General features: G+C 34.0%; 1 protein-coding gene across 2 annotated transcripts in view; it reads right to left on the reverse strand.

Moving 5' to 3' along the window:
- IPO11 (importin 11) overlaps window positions 1-19,149 on the reverse strand; it is a 204,142-nt gene that overhangs the window by 74,917 nt on the left and 110,076 nt on the right. For both annotated transcript variants that reach the window (XM_082621272.1, XM_082621271.1), the window contains exons 25-27: window positions 14,343-14,438; window positions 13,907-14,020; window positions 157-278 (exon numbers count right to left, since the gene is read on the reverse strand). In XM_082621272.1, the coding sequence (XP_082477398.1) occupies window positions 157-278; window positions 13,907-14,020; window positions 14,343-14,438 (332 nt within the window). The remainder of the gene's footprint in view (window positions 1-156; window positions 279-13,906; window positions 14,021-14,342; window positions 14,439-19,149) is intronic.

Raw genomic sequence — 19,149 nt, forward strand, 5'->3', positions numbered from 1 at the left:
TAGACCAACACTTGCCACATCATTATCTACTAACAAAATTAGCATACATATGCATAAAACAGCACTGCCCAGCAACACACAGCAATACCAATGGCCAAAACAGTGCTAACATTTTGATGCTTTAACAAAACAAATTTTAAGAAAACATTTCCTCACCTATTATCAGATGGCAGAAGAGAAAGCAAAGCCAAAGCTGAAAGTTTTCTTCTTTCAGGCTGGGTAATATTGTCCATGCGATCAACCCACATTTCAATCATATTTCCCAAAAGCTGGTCCATCTGAAAAAAAGACCAGGAGGCATCTCAAATATTTAAAATGCTATTTACTTGTGGATAAGTACTGTTAAAGGCTAAAACCTCATAAGGAATGGCTAAAGTTCAATTCCAGCAAACCAGAGAATTGGAATATAAGAATTTGGGAGAAGCCTTGAGCTGGAAAAAAATAATTTGAGCAAAACCAGAAAATGACTCTAATTAATCTTGAGAGCCAATTAACTCTGAGAGCCAAATAGACTTGTTCAACTCATCTAGGCTAAGGGTCCAGTTGTTTGGTCAAATACTAGTCTAGATGTTGCCATGAAAGTATTTTGCAGATAAGATTAACATTTACATGAGTTGACTTTAAGTAAAGATTACCCTAGATAATGTGGGTTAGGTTTCATTCAATCAGTTGAAAGCCTTAACAGCAAAAACTAAGGTTTCCTAGAAAGAAGAAATCCCGCCTCAAGACTGTAACATAGAAATCCTGCCTGAGTTTTCATTTGCAGCCTGCCCTACAAAATTAGAAATTGCTAGTCCCTGCAATCATATGAGCCAATTCCTTATAATCCACCCCCCTTCTCGTGTATATGCGCCTCTACATGTGTATATTCTCTCAATCTCTCTCTCTCTCTCTCTCCATATACACAGAACCAGTTCTATTTTTCTGAAAAACCCTAACTGATACAGTTAGAATCTATAAAGTAAAACAGGACCAAGTGTACTCATCATGTAGACTGAAAGTGGGTCCCAGGGTTTGCTTATAAACACCTGTACACTTCTCACACCTTTTAAAGAATGCATTTAATATCAGAATCTGTATTTCATGGATTTTAGTAATGTAAGATCAACCTTGAATTCCCATACTTTCCTACTTTTGTGCTTCTACATTTTTTAAAAAAAATGCTTCAACACATTTTTTTCAACACATTTTGAAAAATAATAAACAGTCAAGGAAACACTTATTAGTTTAAGGCAATTATTTATACTTGAGTTCCCCAAACTGTGTGCTGTGTCCCAAGATGCCACAGTAAACTCATAAAATATTTAAAATTATTCAGAGAAACCTAATGACATCCGTCACATACTGCAAAAACTACTAGTTCAAGATAGTACCCAGTTTTAACATTACACTCCTTTTGATGACTTCATATCTTTGCAAAGTACTACCAAAAAATCAAGGTAGAACAGAAGATGAAAGTAGAGGTATCCAATATGATTCTAAGGTTTAAGAACTTGGGTGTTGCCCAACAGGCATACACATTCCATTAATCAGTAACTGTGGTTATTTAAGAATGAAATAAAGATATTATTCTTTACATTTTTGTGTATAATTTTCAACAGATACTAAGTTATTAGGACATGAATACAAATTAATTTGTTTGGATCTAACTACTTAATAAAAGGAACAGTTAGCTATTTATATTTCTTTTAGCCTAGAGGCATTGTGAAAATAATACTAACATATTAAGGGCACAATGAAGCAATACAGTCCAGTAACTGCTGATTTATACCATGTGTCTTCAATTTGTACTTAATTTGGAAACAAATGGCTCAGATACTTTATAGATTTACTGCAATTAATATCTAGTAAGCAAGATTTAAAAAATAAAGCATAACCATACAAAAGCAAATATCCAGTTATTAAAATGTAATATATACAACTAAAGCTATAGTAATATATGCGGTTGAAATGAAGATGCAATCAGCAAAGACAGGTATTTCTATGGTCTAATTTTATTTATTTATAACTTACATTTATTTCCTCTACTATAAAAATATTTAACAGCACAAAACAAAAAATAGAAACAAGACAACTGTAACACATGTTGATGACCATTTATAGCGAATCATAAAGCAAAAGAAGAATTCTGCAGTATTTCAGAGAACTAATTTCTAAAATCAAGGTATTTCTTAAGCAGCATAATAAAAAGATGATGAGATTTCTCTACCTTGATAATGTATGCCAAAATCTACCCTGGCGGATCATGCTGAAGCTACCACGATTAAATAAATATCTACCATAGAAAGACAGAATTTTATTTCTGACTGGTTCCATCATTTTTACTACTTTAAAGAATATGAGTTATAAATGCTGTCTATAAGAATTAAGTAATTTTATATAATTATATTCTCTGTAGGAACAGAATAATGTTTATGCAAATGGTGATCTTTTTTTATTTCTCTCTCCAAATGTTTTCTTAGTCTAACCTTCATACCAGTTGCTATTCAAGCAATAAAATGTCATTTTTACGTAAAATTTCATGAAACATCATTCACTGTGTGGAAACAAAAAAGTACCTTCAATCTCTCTAGTATTAGAAAGATGTGTGCTGTTTCAAGTCAAATACTTAGGACTGATTAAGGAAAAAGTCTTATAATCAAAGTAGCAGGTCTTGAGGAAAGTCATCTTCTTACCTTGTAGAACTGAAGTTACCAAAATGTTTCACTCCTCCCCCCAAATTTATAAAGTCTAAATTAAGGAATATTGCCAGAAAGAATAAGATGACAATGTTTCTAGAAAACAAGGAAATACTTAAGGAATAGTTGAGTTCAGTCTTAGTTTTACAGAAAGATAAACAGATAATATTACTCCAATTACGCAGCTGCACACAACTTATTGCATCTTTATAAAAAAGTTATTTACCCTAGAAGCATACTGACATTGTGAAAACAATTTTAGCTTTGAACATATGCATTTGCTGGCTCCCTCTGAAATCCCACTAAAATGAGAGTAAAGAAATATAAAAAGCAAACAAATAACCCCCCAGGGTCTATAAAAGAGGAGAAACTATATGGGTAAAGATGGCTACGAGTTTTTGGAAGATGGCAGGTGAATGAAAGAGTGGTAAGTGATTTGGCTGAACAGAAAAGCCTGGAACCAAACTGCCTGCCAGAGGAATAATAATCTAATGCAAACAGACTTGGTTCTCAGAACCTTGCAATCATCAGGCCACAAAGAAGACAGAGGTGAGGCACAGAGCTCATAACAGGAAAACTAGCTGGGAATCTGTATAAAGAACAATTAGAACCTTCTAGATTGCTTTCCCCACTCCTAAAGGAGTCAAAAGATACAGTATCTGCAAAAATAAAATCCAAGAAGCTCCAACTCAAGGCATCAACAACAGGAGGAAGGCAAGGTGAGAAACAAATTAAAATCAGATGACTTAAATAAAAATCAGGACGCTGAATGGCGAAACACCCTCATCCCAAAAGCCTGTTTTCCCATCCTGAATTCCACAACACTTGTTTACACCAAGATAGATGCTATCCCTCAGAAGAGGAAGCCTAAAGAGAAAAAGGGCCTACAAATACTGTCATTTTCTAGCAAATTTCCCTACAGCAAAAGTAACATTCTTCAATACCCTAAGGCTCTAAATTCTAAATTATGTTATCAGTCTAAAAAGTTTTCTTCATTCAATATAAATAATGACTCTGAAAGACTCTGACTAGCAAATGCTTAGAGGTGGAACTGTTCTAAAGGTGACTTCTGCAATGAACCCAACTTCTTTCCTAAAGATATTAAATCACTCTTAATTAACTTGGTTTTCTCTACTATCTGACAACTGTTTTCAAGTGTTTAGAAGAGACAAACCTTTCTGCAAAATCCTTGCTTGCTTCAAAGCTATCTGGATTTACTGGAACTCATTTTCCTAGTCCTATTTAATTCTGATGTTCTTTAAAACTGTGCTCACAGTCAAAAGTAGCCATTTGAACTACAACAATATTTCATTCTCTTTCATTCCCGTAGTCTCTAGACTCAAACATGATGGCTTGACAATTTCTGGTCAAATTCTTTGTGAAAAACATTTCTTCTTCACATTGAAAAGTGAAAAAAGAAGTGTTCCATGAAAAGCCAGTGCTCTAAATACAGTGAGAGAAATAAGACTAAACCTATAACATCTCTCTTCAATCCTTCATATTGTCAAAGGGTTGACATAGTACCAGCACCAGCCACAGGTCATTATTTCTGTATATTTTGATGTTTAACCCAGTGGAGGTGGTGGCCTACTCTCGTGTATTTTTTTTAAATGTAAACCTAAGACATCTGCAATAACGGAAACATAGGACATTTCAGAAAATTTTCCACATGACTTTTATTTATTTTTTAATTTAATTTTGATTTTATATTGGAGTGTAGTTGATCGATCACATGATGACTCTTAAATGCACAGCACCTAAAGAACTATCCATTAGTTAGTCTGCCCTGGATTAGCAAAGCATATTATTTTGGGTAGAAAGATGGCGTTAAGCACAGGATAGCACAGAGGCAAATTTCCTTTAAGGTCTAATAACAAGTAAAACTATATTTTCAGATCTTCTCCATTCATGCAAATACATACTATGCTAGGTGACTCATTTCCAGATTCAAACCATGCTGCTACTAACAATCACTTGAGGTAAAATGAAAATTAAAATATTTAAAAATCAAAAAGTAACTATAAATTAAAAATTTTTAATATAATCTTTATTTTTTACACAAAGTGATATTTTAACACTGTCTATCAAGCTATGTAGCACAAACCGTTATCAAACCATTTTAATAATTTCTGCCTTTCCACCACATGAGGACTCAGTGAAAGGTCAGCAGGCTACAATGCAGGAAATGGCAGAATCCAACCACGCTGGCACCCTTATCTTGGACTTCTGAGCCTCCAGAACTTTTACCAACTGAGGTATGTACCCCTATATACAGAGGAAGCCATGAAAAGAGAAATATGGTACATCTCCCCAACTCTACCATCTCCTAGCTTTGTGACCTTGGAGTTCACAGTCAAATGGAGAAGACAAGCAAGTAAGCAATTCTGTAATTCAATCTGCAAGACCACTCAGCTGACCTGTAGAAGAGGGACTGGAGGAAGCCCAATATTAGAGGTTATCGTAATATTCCAGTCACGCGAAAAGCACTTGGGCTATGGCAGCAGCAATGGAGGTGAAAAGAAGATGGATTTAACATGGCTTACAAAAATATAGGGGATGAAGGAATAAGTTAAATGATACCAGGACAGGGCTCAAAGTTCTTTGGGATAACTGGCCCAGGCCCTTAAATAAACTAAGGCCACAGGAAAAAAGGATGGAGGTGGGAGAGCTGTTCTATAATAAAAGATGAGAAAACTTCTGAATAAATGAGAGAGAAATACAGATTAAGCATAATGGACACACAAAAGAAGAAATGTCAGAGGACACTGAGTGCTCAAAGAAGACAGAAGACCTTGATGTAAAGATACTGGGACTGGATTGTAAGGAAAAGGTCAGAGTTGGCCTCCCTTAAAGGAGTGACTGTGGCTGGAGATAAGCAGAGTCAGTGATTAAGTCTTAGAAAATGCTTATGGTTTACTAGGAAGTGAAACCCATGAGACCAAGAAGGAAGTCAATGGGAAATTAACTTACAGTGTCCTGGAACCTAAAGAAGGGAAGAATTTCAAGGAATGTGTGAATGAGTGTGTCACCTAAAACCAAAAGAGGAAGTTTCTGTGCCCTCCAATGAGGTTTATGTTATACAAATACAAAACACGTATATAGTTACACACATATACACATAAATACATACGTATACACATATATGTTTGCATGTTATAGGTTAATCTAGCTTGATTCATCTAAAAGGCTTGTCTTTTTCCAGACTTCCCTGGTGGTCCAGTGGTAAAGAATCTGCCTTTCAATGCAGGGGACTCGGGTTTGATCCCTGGTCAGGGAACTAAGATCCCACATGCCATGAGGCAACTAAGCCCACGCGCCACAACAACTGAGCTTGCGCGCCACAACTACTGAGCTTGCGCGCCTCAACGAGAGCCTGCGTGCCACAACTACAGAGCCCACGCGCCACAACTAGAGAAAGAAAACCCACATGCCACAACTAGAGAGAAGCCCACGCCACAATGAAAGATCCCGCAAGCGGCCTCAAGGAAGAACCCGCGTGCTGCAATTAAGACCCGACGCAGCCAAAAAAATAAATTAAATAAATAAATAAATAAATAAAAGATTTGTCTTTTTTGCATTAAATTTCCTTGGTACATTTGTCAAAAATAAACCGACCATTAATGTGTGCACCTATTTTCCAACTCAATTCTGTTTCATTGACCTAAATGTTTATTTTCATGCTATCCCACTTTCTTGGTTAGTATAGGTTTATAATAGGTCTTGAAATCAGATAGTAACATATATTCTTCAACTTTGTTCTTGTTTAAAGTAGGTTTGGCTATTCTAGGTCCATTACATTTCTATATAAATTTTAGAATTAGCCTGCCAATTTCTACCAAAAAAGAAAAAACTGTTTAGGGAAAATTTGTATCTTAGCAATAATGAATCATCTAATCCATGAGCATACATATACATTTATTGAGATGTTTTTTAATGTTCTCAGCAATGTTTAGTAGTTTTTACTGTACCTGTCTTACATTTTGTTAAGTGTATCCTAAATATTTCTAGGTTTGAATGTTATTGTAAATCGTGTTTTGAGAATTTCAGTTTCCAGTTGTTCACTGGTAGTGAAGAAAAATAAAATTGTTTTTTATATATTGACCAAGTAACCCATGACCTTAGTAAACTGACTAGTAGTTTTACTGGAGATAATAATATACAATCATGCTGTTTGCAAAGTGAGTCAGTATTACTTATTCCTTTCCAATCTGTATGCTTTTATTTGTCTTTTTTTTGCCTTGTTGCACTGGTGGGGCTCCCAGTATCATAATGAATGGAAGTATTGATATATCAAATCTGTTAGAATTCTGCTCATTCTACTGCAAATATTTTGGATATTAAAGTTGAGAGATCTGTGATAGATACGTTAAATCACTTTTTTGTAATTGACCATATAAAAGAAAAAATTATGAAAGTGAAAGATATTATGAAAATTAAGAAATGTGAACTATCATTCAACCAAAACGAAGTATTAATTATAAGAAAAATTGTGTAATTATGTGACCGCCCCCCTTTTGATGACAGATGAAAAATATATTGAATCTTTAGGTTCTTTCATTTACTGTATCCTAAACTTGGCTAATGATGGTTGTAAAGCTCAGCTCATTGAAAATGAAATAAAATTAAACCAATTAATATGACTTTTGGATAAACAAATATGACTTTTGGATAAAGTCTAAATATCTCTAAATATCCCAAACAGCATTTAGAAGAACTAGAAAAGCTCTGAATAGAACTGCACTTAGTTTAATAGAAGATGAGAGGTGATTCATCACTAGGAACATTAAGACAAATTACTACTTTTTGAGATTACAGGTTGCCTAGTGACTAATACTTAGGGAGGAAATTGTTGAAAATATTTGATGTCATTTTTTTATGTAAAATCTTGACTCAAACTAGAGTATTATTCAGCTAGTATCAGCAGCATCAAATAAAGAATCATATTTACAATTTTTAAATATCAGCAAATGATTTAGAAATTACTGTTTCATGTGCATGTGTATAAAATAAACTGATATCTTTTTCCTATGTTTTCTTCTGGAAGCTTTTACAGTTTTAGCTTTTTTTTTTTTTTTTTTTTTTTGCGGTACGCGGGCCTCTCACTGTTGTGGACTCTCCCGTTGCGGAGCACAGGCTCCGGACGCGCAGGCTCAGCAGCCATGGCTCATGGGCCCAGCCGCTCCGCGGCATGTGGGATCCTCCCGGACGGGGGCACAAACCTGTGTCCCCTGCATCGGCAGGCGGACTCTCAACCACTGCACCACCAGAGAAGCCCAGTTTTAGCTTTTTTGATCAATGATTCATTCCGAGTTAATTTTTTTGTGTCAAGTACTTCTTTGAAGAAATGATCTGGTGATGTGCCCAAAACTATTTGTGGAAATGTTGACACATCTTTAGGATTTGACTACATCAAAGAGTAGTCTTGAACATCTCAGTTTTCACATATTGCAAGAAAACTATCAACATTTGGTTAATAGCATTAGTACATATGAGGGAGAAATGAAAAGAAAAAGTAAAACTGCAGGGTTAATATTCTTCCAATTTCATAATTCAATTCCTGATTTTCAGGTATATTATTTATGTTTCTCTGATGCTTATTCAATATGATAGTAAACATGAAATTTATTAAGAAAAGCTTTCTGATTTGTTTGATTTACATCTCTCATTGCATATGATTAAATTTAGTGACTTAGAACCAAATATGTGGAAATTTTTTTTTTAGTTTTGACTGAAACTATATACACCTTCTCCCTAGAGAGACACTGGCAATGAGGTTATCAGTTAAATATTTCTTACTGAAATATTTTTCTTAAACACCAAGTTTATTATTTCAAATATTCTTTCACCTAGCTATATGAGTTCCATAAACATCATTAAATATCTTCAAAGTCATGAATTTCTCATTTTAAGTAATCTATATAAATATTTCAAAAAGCCGTTTTCTCATTTCAGGAAATACATGTTAGCTAGCAGGTGAAAAACTAATTTAGAATATAATGTTAGTCCCATAAATATTAATTTTTTGAAATTTCTATTAAATATTTCACATCTTAAGATACTGTATTAAAACTGCACAGTTGATAGAATTTTTTAAATGCTGGTGGTACTTTTCCAAATGTTTTTGTTCACTTTGACAGTGGAAAAACTTTATTATTTCGATCACTTTATTATCTAATATAAATTCATGATGTTCCCTTAATTTTTTTCCTGACTGCTGCAAAAATTCTTTACTTTGCCAGAAACATTAATAGAACATGACTGACATTCTGATGAAATGTATTTAGAACCTTCAACTTCTAATGATACAATTCTTAAGCACCTTTGCATCCAAAGTTTATATCATTAAGCAATAACAAATCACTGTATTTTGCTGAAATAATAAAAATATTTTTCATTCCAGAAATAAAGATTACTTTTACTTTGCACCGAGTCCTACAGTTTCAAGAGGTTCCAGATCGTTCTAAATTCTTCAACATATCAGAAGATGTTCTACACTGCAATTTATTATTAACATAGTTTCTTCATTGTACTCCTGCACATTCAAAAGATTTATTTACAAAACAGAAATGTTAGGGACTTCCCTGGTGGTCCAGTGGTTAAGACTTCACCTTCCAATGCAGGGGGTGTGGGTTCATCCCTGGTCGGGAAGTTAAGATCCCACATGCCTCGCAGCCAAAAAACCAAAACATAAAACAGAAGCAGTATTTTAACAAATTCAATAAAGACTTTAAAAATGGTCCACATTGGGCCTCCCTGGTGGCGCAGTGGTTGAGAGTCCGCCTGCCGATGCAGGGGATACGGGTTCGTGCCCCGGTCTGGGAGGATCCCATATGCCGCGGAGCGGCTGGGCCCGTGAGCCATGGCCGCTGAGCCTGCGCATCCGGAGCCTGTGCTCCGCAACGGGAGAGGCCACAACAGTGAGAGGCCCGCGTACGGAAAAAAAAAAAAAAAAAAAAAAAAAATGGTCCACATCAAAAAAAAATGATAAACTGCTTCATAGTAAAATTTACACTATTAATTATTTACAGCATTTATCAAGTTATTATTCTACTATTTTCTAGTTAGCAGGGACTTATTACAATATTTTTAAATTTTCAATTTTAAAAATCAAAGAGGAGGGAACACATCCTAACTCATTCTGTGAGGCCAGCATTATCCTGGTAATAAAGCCCAACAAAGATAACACAAAAAAGAAAAGCTACAGATCAGTGTCTCTTACGAACACTAATACAAAAATCTTCAACAAAGTACTAGTAAACAGAATTCAGCAACATATTAAAGAGATTATACACCATAACCAAATGAGATTTATTCCAGGAATGGAAGGATGATTCAACATATGAAAATCAATCAAGATAACACACATTAACAGAATAAAGGATAAAAAACCCATGATCATCTCGATAGATACAGAAAAAGCATTTAACAAAATTCAATAACCTTTCATGGTAAAAACAGTGAATAAATTAGGAATAGGGAGAAAATATCTCAACATAGTAAATGCCATATATGAAAACCCAAGATGAACATCAGACTGAATGACAAAAGACTGAGAAGATCTCATCCTTTAATATCAGGAACAAAACAAGGATGCCAAATTTCACCACTTCTATTTAATACAGTACTGGAAATTCTAGCCAGAACAATTAGGCAAGCAAAAGAAATAAAATGCATCAAAACTGGGAAGGAAGAAACAAAATTATCTGTTTCTAGATCATATGTTCTTATATGTAGAAAGTCCCAAAGATTCTTCAAAAAAAACTGTTAGAAAATATGAATTCAGCAAAGCAGCAGAATACAAAGTCAACAAAAATCAGTTGCATTTCTATACATGAGCAATGAATAATCTAAAAAAGAAATTACAAAAACAATTCTATTTTACTACCATCAAAAAGAATAAAATGCTTAGGAATTAATTTAACCAAGGAGGTGAAAGACTATAATGAAAAATATAAAACACTTCTTATTAAGACATAAATAAATGGAAATACATCCCATGTTCATGGATTGCAAGACAATATTAAGATGTCAATACTACTCAAAGCAATCTACAGTTTCAATGCAATCTCTGTCGAAATCCCAATGACACATTCTGCAGAAATAGAAAAACCCAGCCTAAAATTCATATAGAATCTCAAGGGACCCTGAAAAGACAAAACCATCTCCAAAAATATGAAAAATAGCCAGAGCATTCACACTTTTGGATTTCAACATGCCTTACAAAGCTTTAGTAATCAAAACTATGTGATAATCATATAAAGATAGACTTATAGACCAATGGAACAGAATTCGGAGCCCAGAAATAAACCCTTGCATATATGGTCAAATGACTTTTGACAAGAGTGCCAAGATCATTCAATGGGGAAAGGACACTTTTCAACAAATGGCACTGTAAAAACTGAATAACCACATGCAAAAGAATGAAGCTGGACCCTTATCTCATACCATATACAAAATTCAACTTAAAATGGGTCAAAGAGATAAATAACAAGGACACACTGTAGAGCACAGGGCATTATAGCATTATCTTATAATAACATTTAATGGAATATAATCTGTAAAAAATAATGAATCACTATGCTGTACACCTGAAACTAATATAATATTGTAAACCAACTATACTTCAACTGGAAAAAAAAAGGGGGGGGGGTCAAAGAACTAAAGGTACAACCTAAAACTATAAAACTCTTAAACAAAAAAACAGTACAAAAGCTTCACTACACTGAATTTGGCAGTGATTTCTTGGATATGGCACCAAAGGCATAAGCAATAAAAGGAAAAAACTAAGACATACTGAACTTCTTGAAATTAAAAAATCTTGTGCATCAAAAGATACTATCAACATAGTAAAACAGCAACCCACAAAACTGGGGAAAATATTTATAAATCATATATCTGATAAGAGATTAACATACAGAATACATAATTAACCCTAAAACTCAACAACAGAAAAACTGTTTCAAAAATGGGCAAAAGACTTATAGACATTTCTCCAAATAAGATACACAAATGGCTAACGAACACATGAAAACATGCTCAACACCACTAATCATTAGGGAAATGCAAATCAAAATTACAATATGAACTCATACCCTTTAAAGTGGATACTATCAAAAACAAAAACAAGTGTTAGAAAGGATATGGAGAAACTGGAACCCTCGTGCACTGTGGATGGGAATTTAAAGTGGTGGAGCTATGTGGAAAATAGTATGGTGGTTCCTTAAAAACTTAAAAATAGAATTACAGCATGACCCAGCAATTCCACTTCTGGATATATACCCAACAGAATTGAAAGCGGGTCACAAATAGATGTCTGAGTACCCATGTTCATAGCAGCTTTATTCACTGTAGCTAAAATGTGGAAGCAACTCAAGTGTACACTGACTGATGAATGGATAAGTAGAGTGTGATAAATATATACCATGGAATATTATTCAGCCTTAAAAAGGAAGGAAATTCTGACATATCCTACAACACAATGAACTTTCAGGATATTATGCTAAGTGATATGTTAGTCACAAAAAGTATGATTCCACTTATATGAGGTACTTTAGAGTAGTCAAAATCACAGACATTGAAAGTAAAATGGTGTTTCCAGTGGCTACAGGGAGAGGGTAATGGGGAGTTATTCTTTAATGGATATAGAGGTTCAAGTTTTACAAGTCTGAAAGAGTTATGGAGAAGCATGGTGGTGATGATTGTACACTGTGAATACGTTTAATATCACTGACCTGCACACTTAAAAACAGATAAGATAATAAATTTTATGCTATGTGTATTTTATCACAAGAAAAAAAACTGGACAAAAAAATTTAACAGAGTAGACAGCTTTTCTTTCTCTCCCCACAGCACGATGGACAAAACTCTAACATAGTATTTATAATAATATTACAAAATTGCCTGTTTAAGTACTCTTTCCCTTAAAAGAATACTATCGGCTTGTCAAACCAGGTGTCTCCAGTGTCTAGTGGAGAAGTGCCTATTGCAGGATGTATAGGAGGCAGCAGAATGTGTTCGCTGAGATATCAGCTCTGAAGTGAGGTTGCTGGGGTCTGCATAACAATTCCATCATTTACTAGCTTTGCAAACTTGACCAAGTCACTAAATCTCTCCAAGCCTCAGATTTCTCAGGTGTGAGATGGAAATAAAAATATTATTATCCATTGGGTTGTTGTGAGGAATTAAAATAATACATAAAATTTATATTGTTAAATATATTGTTATTATTAAAACCACTCAACAGATTTTGCTGAACTCAAGTGAATAAACTCTTTAAACTTTTAACATTATTCCATCACAGTTAAATTTAATGAAGCTAATGAAAAATCTGTCCTGCCTATTCATCAAAATAAAGTCTAGATTCTCTAATTAGGTTAGTCTAATTATGGAAAAACTATATACATTCTACAGTTTGCACTTCCTTACTCTGGATTTTCGTTAAAAGTGGAAATGGTAATACCTCTTTCAGCCACAAACCAAAAGATTTCACAAACTGCCCCTCCATTCTAGAGATCAGTCAAGTACATTCCACCTTCTACATTTTATAAATCTTAACAGATTAATGACTTAAGACATAAAAACCATATTTTAATATAATGTATGTAGTCTCAAGTAACCAACTCACTTAATAACCTATTCCATACTTACTCAGGTGGTTGGTTTCAGTTACAGTATATTTTTAATAAGCTTCTGCTGAAAAAGTCATTTCCCACAATAATGATGACAGAAACTCATTGCATGGCATTAAGAACAAGTTCATTAAGGAAATGAAACAAAGGCAGTACATGATTATATGTAAAGTATTCCTGTTTTATTTTATGTATGAGTTAACAAAAACTGCAACCATAACAAATCAAAATTCTATCCTATGGCTAAGCAGAATAAAATTGCCTATTTTGAGAGAGAACAAAATTTAAGTTTCAACTGCCATTCACAGGTTTCTTTCTCCGTCTCCCAAATTATAGTATCAATACAACTTATTAAAGGTTTAAAATAACAAAAATATTTATTTCAAAATCATCTGTTTGTTGAAAGTAATTCTATGAAAGACTCAACCATGTACTATTTCATTTTGTATTCTTGAACATAATAAAATTTGATTCAGGGAAATAAATAAATAAATAAAGTTTAAATACTACAAGACTTTTATAGACTCATTATTTCACAAAATTATTTCCAATCTTTATTTGGATAAAGACCTCCTTCAATTTAAGTAAATTGATTCTTACCTCCTGATTAAATTTATGTGCCATCTCATTAAGTAGTGAGGAAAAGAAACTAGTGTTTTGTAGCAGGACTCGACCCATAACGCCAAGATACGTTGACATCACTACAGGATACCTCTGTACAATTAAAATACAGCATATGTAAAACTGTGTTATGGTACAAGTATAAACAATTATAAACAATCATTGACAAAGTAACAATCAACGGGGATATGAAATAACAATATTCTTCTTTATACTGCTTCTTTAGAATGAACACCAATATTGCCTGAGTTCTAACTAAATATATACGTCATACAAGGTAATATATATGTATTATGTACATATTTATATGGATTATATATGTGAAGAAGAAATAATTTCCCAATGAGTAAGGAAAATAATTAAAATCGAACCCTAGAATCCAATACTAACTTTAGAAGCTTAAGAAAAATCTTACCTCCCCTTCTATAATACCTCTGAAAACACAGGGTAGAATTGGTTGAAACATTTGCGGGCTTAATACTGGGTTCACTTTAAGGGCATTTTCCACAACCTAAAAACCAAAATGACACATTGGTAATGCTTAATAATGCAAGTCACTGCTTTATGCAAAACACAGGTAAAGAAAACAATGTATTAAATATCACATATATACAGGTACATGAAGTATTCAATATTCTAGACACACTTTTATAAGATAATCCATTAAAAATTACAATTCGATTTTAAGTATATAATATTTAGACACAGTTATACACCTTACATAGAATTATAACTAATCCCATTTTGATAACAGATATGTTGTTAATGTACTTCTTATCTTTGCATTTTAAATAACAACCCTTATAAAATGTTAATGTCTGTTTAATGTTTTATAATGTTTAATGTTTATTGTCTTATTGAGGCAATAAAAGGCACTTCAAAAGTATTTTAATAGTGAAAAGGGAAATCAGTAACAACTACACTCACTATCCAAAAATAAGTCTACATTTAAATTTATCCATAAATTGGATGGAAAAGGGCATGTTGCATATATACTGCATATTTACTAAACGAGAAATAATCTTATTTTATTTATAATACAATCATACAGATTATTAACCATGCACATTGTTACAGATGAAAATTTGAAACATAAATTACTTTTATCTGAGTGAGATGGGCTCCCTCTATAACAAAGACAGGTAGCATGAAATTCAAACTGGGGTGGGATTTGTTTGTTTGTTTGTTCCAGGGTTGGGGTGGGGGGCGGAGTGAGGAAGGCAGTGGTCAGAAAGCAGCAGTGAGGACCAAGAAGAAATGTCCATACTTCTAGCCCCACTGCTTGCAGGGTAAGAATGAAAGCAGACACCATTTGAGAGGGTTGTGGGCAAGTACCAGTCTCAAGGCAGAGCCAGGTTTCCCTTAAAATGTCCAGCAATGTTTCTCAAGACTGACTATTGGCATTCTGAGTGGGACAAGTGTTTACTGTGCAGGACTATTCCACCTATCGAGGGGTTTTTAGCATCTCTGATCTCTGTTCATTATGTGACAATGGCATGCTCCCAACACAGCAACAATCAAATACACCTCGTGCATTTCAAAACATTCTCAAGGTAAGCAAACAGTACAATGACAACATCCTCTAATTTTGTGCAAGAAGTAAAAGGAATGTGCAAAGAAAAGTCCAAAAATACAATAACTTTTACTGTGGGCCGAACACTATGCTATCTAATAAGAAATACAGGATAATAGATATCACGGTTCCTGGTTAAAAGCAACAGGAGATGATGAAATTCAGAACATGATTAAATCTGACCTCAAAAAGGTTTACTTTGTCAAAAATTAGATTTGGAATAGAGGGGGAAGGTGTAGACAAGCTACCCAGAGGCAGATGTCACCAGACATTTCATCTATGAATGGAAAGTAAGGCCATCTGCTGATTGTTAGACACACTACAACTTCATTCCCTCCTAAAACCCCACTAAACTTACATAAAAAGATTCTAAAGGGAGGGGGAATAATTTTAAAAGGACAAAAGGAATGAGATGAATATTGGAAGGTACAAAGAAGAAATTCAAGAGGTAACTGACATATCAGATGAGAGAAAGCTGAAATCTAAGGTTGCAACAGAGAAAGCTGAGAGCAACTCCATGTACATCAGATGTATCTTCTCCCTACCTCTCCCCACCAAAAACCACAGGAATTAGCAGAGCCATACATCTTTGGAAAGGAGGGTAAAGGGAAAGCTAAAAATAAGACAGGTTGGAAGTCTACTTAAGAAACAGATTGCCAGATATTCCCTAATCTGCATATTTGGGCAACTGACTTTTCCCCACCCCAGGAGAAGACAGTGTATTTTCTTTAAAGGGTCTAAAAGAGAGACTTTCCAGACTAAAGGGGCCCAGGAGTGCCTGGTACTAACTAAAAAAACCCTAAATCAAGGCACATCACTGTAAAATTTCAGAACACTAGGAAAAAGAAAAAGAAGCTACAAGCTTGGGGAGGGGGAGCAAGGTGGGGGAGTTAGCATGGCTCTGAAAGAGACTTCTTCAAGAAAGTTAAAGTAATAAAATCCTTATGGGTCAATGTGTCTGAACATATTAAACAGAGACAAGTGGCAGAGAACTCAGTGCACTTAAAAAATTACACTAAAAAAATTATTAACTCCAAAGATTACAGAAGTTTGTGCAGAAAAGGAAAAGTAATCACATATTTAAGATTATGACTTTTAAAATGTAAATTCACTGAAATGTACCATTCAATACAATCCAGCTGTCATTATGCATTTTCTTTATATATAAAGGTACAGTGTGTAAAGGATTCACTTATTTCAGAACTAAAATGGAGTCTTTGTATTCAAAAAGGTTAGGAACCATAGAAACGATGAGATCCTTTCTGAAAAATTATGCAGGAAAATGCCACTATCAGACTTGGAGGCAAGGACTGTGGATCAGAATCAAGAGAAAATCAGAAAGCAGAGCTGATCAGAGCTGATCAAAAAAAACAATTGAACAGCTGACTAGAGGTGAAGAAGTCTGGAATTACTCCTAGTTTTGACGTTTGGTCAATGGGTACAATCGTGATGCCGTTAAAAATAGTGAGGCTTCACTTTAGACATGGTGAACTTGAGAAACCTGTGGGAAAATCTGTATGGAATGGTCTTATTTCCACACACATAACAATCTATACAGTCCACTTTCTAGGGAAGGTATTGCAGTTGTGACCTAAAAGTCAGAGTTCAAATTATGACTATTTCCATAATGAAGAAGGTTCTTTCATAATGATCAGAATCCTACCAAACATTTTGATCAGCAGCACTGCTTTCACTTCTAAACAAGATTTTGAAAAATGCATCTAACGATTTCAGTGGTAATAAACAATTTTGTATATTTTAAGTGAAATGCACGTATAGCCAGATGGCCAAACATGTCCAAGAAGGAAATAACACTAAAGACAACAAAAGCAATAATAGGTAGTTTATTAAAAGGTAATTTACAGATATTGAGAGAATTTAAATCATAATTTACTCTTCTTGGGGGGAATCATTATGTTCTCAGGGATTTTAACATGTTTGATATGTTTTAATCCACTTAGTTTAGTTTTGTTTTGATGCTCAAACTGTCTCATTATTAGGCAGTGGGAGCTCCTTCAAGTTGACTCTTGCACCCTTTTGAGAAAATCCCACCTTCTCTTCCTTCTGGCACAAGGAGAGGTCCCCAGTTTATGTTGTTGTCTCTGTTGCCCGAGCTCTGGAGTCAACCAGCAGGACACAGTATTTACAGACCATAATCTAGGTTCTGAGGTGCTCACTGCCACTGGATTGACACTGCTTCTAGGTCTTTGCTTACACAGATTTAGGAAATTTATTTTTCTCTTCCTGAGAAGTATATACCAATAATTCACCAAATTCAATTTAAGACTATAGCATTTTATATAACTTCTTTAATAGTTCCATCCTTCTTCCCTTATATTGAAAAATCCCAGATTCTAATAACCTTAACTTATTTGCTTCTAACTGCTATGTACAAAAATGTCCACATATGTACATATGGGCTTCAAAATAATAATACTGATATTACTGATAACAATAACAATACTGAAAGCAATTTATAATTTCCTTATGTTTCTTTTTGTTCTAATGTTATATCCCACCAGGGAGGTACACGTAAAATACAATGTTACTTGAAATATTCTCAGATGACTTATGCCACCAACATAATAATAGTTAGATTCAAATGTTTCCTTTTTTTTATGTTTAGAACTGCTTTTACTTTATTATTTTAAATCATGTGAAACATCTCTATGGCTTCAAACCCTGAAGTACAAAACATACATCCTGAAAGATCTAGCTTGTATTCTCTGTCCCTCTTTCCCCTACATAACTACTTTTCTTAATTTGGTTTATTTTTCCATTGCTATCTATGCTGCACTCTTTAAATACAAGAAAACTCTAGATACTGTTCCTTGCTTAACTCTAAAACTGTATACAGAAGTCATCTTCATTCCTTTCTAAGGCTGCACAGTACTCCTCTGTGTGGCTGAATAAGGTGCAGTACCGCCTATCATCCAATCACCTATTACTAATTATTTTTATCAGCATTTTGCTATTACAAATAGAACTTCTTAACTTTACTTTCAATCCACCCCCTTTCTGAATATACCTGAAATAGTTTAGAAACAGACTATGTTTTTATAATATAATCCCTGTGAAAAATGTAGGCTTTTAGTTTGTGCCTTACAATTTTTTTTATTTAGGCTGACATTGCATACAAAGTGGTTAAGACCACAGACGCTTAAGTCAGAATGCCTATGTTTATAACGTGGCTCCAATACTTACTAGCTGTGTGACCTTGGACAAGGTATTTATCTTTTTGTGATTTAACTTCTCATCTGTAAAAATGGGGGAAAGAACAGTACCACTGTCACAGGTTTATGTGAGGATTAAATGAACTCTATGCTATGTGCTTAGAAATGTGTATCATATAGTAAATGCCAGTATTAGCTATAATTATTACAGAATAAATTATACCTTAAAAATATGCATGCCATCTTAAATAAGGCTTATCACAGTGAATAAAACCAACATGGCTCACTACTGCTTAATAAGACCATGATAAAAAAGATAATTTCTAAACTCAAATTGGTATGCATACATATGGATAAATTTGAAATTAAAAAAAATGTTAAATTTGAGTATTTTTAGAATATAATTGTATTCATATAGATAATTTGTTCCGAGTCACAGAATACAATAAAGCCTATTTTTGCTCTGAAGGCAGACA

This window comes from Mesoplodon mirus (genome assembly GCF_964341445.2).
Source record: "Mesoplodon mirus genome assembly, chromosome: 5".
Classification (NCBI taxonomy): Eukaryota; Metazoa; Chordata; class Mammalia; order Artiodactyla; family Ziphiidae; genus Mesoplodon; species Mesoplodon mirus.